Below are 4,917 nucleotides of genomic sequence, written 5' to 3' on the forward strand. Positions count from 1 at the left end.
CTCCAAAATAGTTCAACCCAAGAAAATGTAATGGTATTGACGTGCATCAATATAGAATTTTATTACTATTACTAAATGCAAAGGAAGATTAATCTAATTAGATTTTTGGGATTCAATTGTTCATCTTTGTTGTATTTATGGGTGCTACACATTAGAGAAAGTTCTTTTATTTGTCTTATTGTCTTTATTTAATTTTTCATTAAAATTATTTTACAAATTAATTTAATTTATTCTTAAATTAATTTTAATCTATGAAAAATAATTATTTTTTCTTATATATATCCTGATTATAATCCATAATACGATTAATAAGGAGTATAGAGAAGTGAAATATATGCATTCCAAAAATAATCATGTATTTTAACACGTTTTTTTTCTTTAAATTAGTATTTTTTTTTTTGTTTCAGTCGTTCTTATCTTATATTTTTTCTGAGAGCATACTTCACGCTTTTTATTATTTTTTATTTTAAAGTCGTGATAAAATGCACGTTCTAAAATTGAAAGTTATGAGACTCAAACACCTCTCTGAAATGGGCGTATTCGTGTTGGACACACGTATCGGTGTCGACACTCGTAGGACACTCGTAGTACACTTATCGGCGAAATGTTCAATTCAAAAAATATTTGTTGGATTTTTGAAAATTCTAGTATGGTTCTAACACAATTTTAAAAGGTATAAATATAATAATTTTCTAAAAACTCAAATGTATTGTATAAATTTTTATTATGATTATAAAAGTAAGGAACAAATTCTTTTGAACCAGTGATAAAGAATATCTTTCTACTCCCAAAAGAATCTGAAACATATTTTTGAACATAAATATTTATTTTCAATTTATACAATTCAAAATTATATAATATATAGATTCGTGTCCGTGTCGTATCAGTACCCATATGTGTGCTACATAGATTGAAAGTTAATGATATTTATGTGCTTAAGGTTTTTTGTCTGTAGCTATTTGACTGGACTCATAGGGTTTATATTCTAACGTCGCTAATTAAGTGGTTGTCAAAATAATCAGCCGTTATTATCACTAATAAAGTGCTTTTGAGGTAATGACCGCAAAAACCATAGAATTTGTTGCTTTATATATAATTTTGTTTTCTCACACATCTGTATGCCTCTCCCCGCTAATTATTTTTGTTTTATGATACTCTTAAAAAATATACACCACCTCACAATTATAATATAATAATATATATCAAAATTTTAAGTTAAAAAGTAAAATAATATTATTTTGAGTTATTAACTGAATGTATTTTATGTGGTGAATTATCATCAGCCTTTTATTCTAAAATCACATAGTTGCTTCTTAAGAGTATTTTTCTAAACTCATTATTATTACAAGAAAATCATTAAATATAACAACTAAATATAGAGAAAAATAATAATTAATCACTATATTAATTAAATTAAATACTATTTAAGAGAGTAGCAATTTATTAATATCTAAAGTGATTTCTATTATTAATAAAAATTTATAAAATAGTTTTTAAGTTGTATTGAATTAGCTATCAATGTTTTAGCTAATAGTTAAGATTCTAATTTAATCTCCAAAAAATTAATAAAGACTAATTTAGATTATAAAATAGTTAGCAATTAAAACCTTGATAGCTAATGATTAGATAACAATTTAGAAACTATTTTATAAATTTTTATTAATAATAGAAACTAGTTTATATACCAATAATTTGTTTAGTCACTAATTTAGTCAATATAGTAACTAATTATTTTGCTCTCTAAAATTATTTTTTATTGAATGGTTTTCTTGTAGTGTCTTTAGAAAAAAAAAAAAACATCTGATCACATTTAAAAAGATAAATAATGGAAGAAAACACAATTTAAAAAAAAATAATAGTAAACACTATTATAGATGTATCTCGGTACCGAACGAGTCAATCACTCGGTCTCGGTGACCGACCAACCATATTGATATGCATTAAAGACTCTCAATAAATGACAACAATGACAAATATAGAATTTTCCTATGAATCATGATCATATCCCAATGAATCTGGTTGACACCTCCCGAGAAATCAGCTAACACTGATTTAGTGGAAGATATTCACTTATTAGAGATATTCTAACATTATCCAAATATATTAACATACCTCCCTATAAATCAGGGATCATGCTAGAAATAAGCTAACACTAAGTCGGTCCATTACAACAAAGGCTCATGACTAAACACTATAAATAAACCCTCTACAATACACTTTAATTAGTTCTCATTATACACTCTTAACACAAAGTACTTACATGATTATCAAAGTACCTTTTTCAGGTCAACCCCGACTGAGCACTAGTAATTAAAGGAGGAGACTTGAAGTGAGGAGTCAGGAGGCAACCAACACATCAACATTTGTACAACCAGTTCCAAGTACTATCTAGGTTCACTTTGTCTATACAAGTACAATTGACGCCCATCGTGGAACTAAGATAAATTTCAACAAACAATGGTTTCCACAAGGAATACAACAAACCAAACGGACTCACATAACTCACGATGATGATGACCCAAAGGGAAACCCTTTCACTGATGAGATCATGGAGGCACAACACCCATCCAAATGAAAGGGACTCAACATCAAACTCTACAATGGTTCTATAGATCCGGACGAGCACATGAACGTTTATAAAACGCAGATGAATCTATACATCACAGATAAAGCAATATGGTGCAAGGTTTTCCCCACTTCTCTTAAAGAGGGAATGCTTAGTTGGTTTACCCAACTTTCTCCCAACTCTGTTGAGAGTTTCAAAACTTTCTCGACAAAGTTTAGCACTCAGTACGCAACAAGTCGACCGCACCGTATGTCGTCTATAGCTCTTCTCAACATCAGACAAAAGAAGGGAGAACCTTTACGAGCATTCATGGAGAGTTTTAGAAAAATATCTCAAAGCATCAAAAACCTCATGCCGGAGATAGCCATGCATAATTTAATCTCGACACTCCAACCTGGCCAGTTCACCGATAGCTTGATAAAGAAATCGACCAAGAATCTTGATGAATTCTGGAATCAAGAAACCAAGTTCAAGCAAAATGAAGAGCTTTGCGATTTTCACAAGAATGCTCGGGCAAAAAGCGGAGGAGACAAGTGAAAGGAGAAGGAACGAAGTAACCGACATGTACCTGGCTGGTTTGATAAATTCAAGGAGAACCGAGGCCCTCGGTTTCATACCTACACCCCATTAAATGATGATAGGGGTAAAATCATGGATGAAACCCTGCATGCCGATCTGATCCCGACATTGAAAAAGTTAGAGTCCAAGAAATGCGAGCATGTCAAAAAACTGTCGATATCGTCGCAACTTTGGAGAACTTGTTCAAACTGGTCATTTGCGCAAATTTACCCAAACGACAAACAAAAGCTCGTATCGATCCCCACAAAGGGAGAGGTACCCTTCCAAATAGTAGAGAGAGTCATACCTTTGACGTGACTGGGAGGGATCACGACACTTTGAGGACGACTGACGCCCTACAAAACAACAAAGAAGGAGCGAAAGCCCTAGACGATGAGCTCAACCTCAGAGTGAAAGCCCTTAGTGAGACAATCACTCAAGACGTAACGTTCGCGAGGTCATAAATACAATCGCCGGAGGATTTCCACTAGGTGAAGGTATTCAAATACAGGGGCGTTCACGTCGAAACCCTTCCCTAAAAGGTAAAAGTCTCAGAAATTGTGCGAGACATGTTGTTGGACATATAAATACAATTGCTAGAGGATTCGCATGCGGAGGATGTTCTAGTTTTGCCCGCAAGAAACATCTTCGGGATAGTCAATTGGCCCACTCAGCAACTACGAGGGACCAATTGAGGATACCTCCAATTCCTTTTACAGATGATGATTTTACTACTATTGATCTAGCCCAAGATGATCCTATGGTCATCATTGTAGAAATTGATAAATTCACCATTACCAATGTTTTGGCAGATCAGGACAGCTCGATCGACAATTTATACTAGAAAACTTTCAAAAGGATGAGGATTCCAAAATCAGAAATCCAACCTTATGACGACTAGATTGTAGGTTTTCCGGGAGAACGAGTGGACACGCGGGGGTACATCGGTTTATATACCACATTTGGAAAGGTAGATATCTTTGCAAAACTATCAAGATCAGGTACCTTCTAGTTAACCTGAATACCTCCAATAATATATTGCTCGATCGATCTTCCATTAACTGCCTTAAAGCAATAGTGTCCACACCACACCTTGCCATGAAGTTTCCCTCAACGGTAGGTGATATAGTTATAGTCCATGTTTATCAAAAGATAGCTCGCGAATGCTATGTTGCAAGTTTGAAAGTCTAACCAACCAACCGAATTTACAGAGCATCACCACGCGGAGGGTCAATCGAAAGAAGAGGACGTTCACTAGGGTCTAGAGGACCGACCAGAGATCGCTCCCAAGAGATAAAGTCCCCAAGAAGAGCGCATATGGTTGCTCTAGTCAATCTCGAACCTCGGCTAAACGAAGCTCTCATTGAACCAAGCGAAGGCCTTCACTCGTTACCCCTACGTGATGAAGAACATACAACACACATAAAGAGTTATTTAAAGTCAGTCGACGATAAACTAGTGAGTCAAACATTAATTGATAAGGCTGGTTTGTTTGCTTGGACAACTTCAAATATGCTCGGAGTGAGCTCGAACATCATTATACATCATCTTTCAGTATACAAAGAAGCAAAATCATTCGCTCAGAAGAAACGAAAAATGGGTGAGGAAAAATGTGATGTCGCATGATAAGAAGCTGATAAATTAGTCAAAGTCGGTTTTATTAAGAAAGCTCACTACACCACACGGTTAGCTAATGTAGTCATGGATAAAAAATCAAATGGAAAATGGAGGATATGTACTCACTACCCCGACCATAACAAAGCTTGTCCGAAGGATTTCTATCCTTTACCAAA

General features: G+C 34.2%; 1 protein-coding gene across 1 annotated transcript; it reads left to right on the forward strand.

Moving 5' to 3' along the window:
- The first annotated feature begins 2,647 nt into the window (after positions 1-2,647).
- Positions 2,648-3,103, forward strand: LOC137816095 (uncharacterized). The gene has a single exon (XM_068619193.1). It carries the CDS (start codon positions 2,648-2,650, stop codon positions 3,101-3,103), a length of 456 nt encoding a protein of 151 aa, XP_068475294.1.
- The last annotated feature ends 1,814 nt before the right edge of the window (positions 3,104-4,917 follow it).

Source organism: Phaseolus vulgaris, chromosome 10 (genome assembly GCF_000499845.2).
Source record: "Phaseolus vulgaris cultivar G19833 chromosome 10, P. vulgaris v2.0, whole genome shotgun sequence".
In the NCBI taxonomy this organism is placed as follows: Eukaryota; Viridiplantae; Streptophyta; class Magnoliopsida; order Fabales; family Fabaceae; genus Phaseolus; species Phaseolus vulgaris.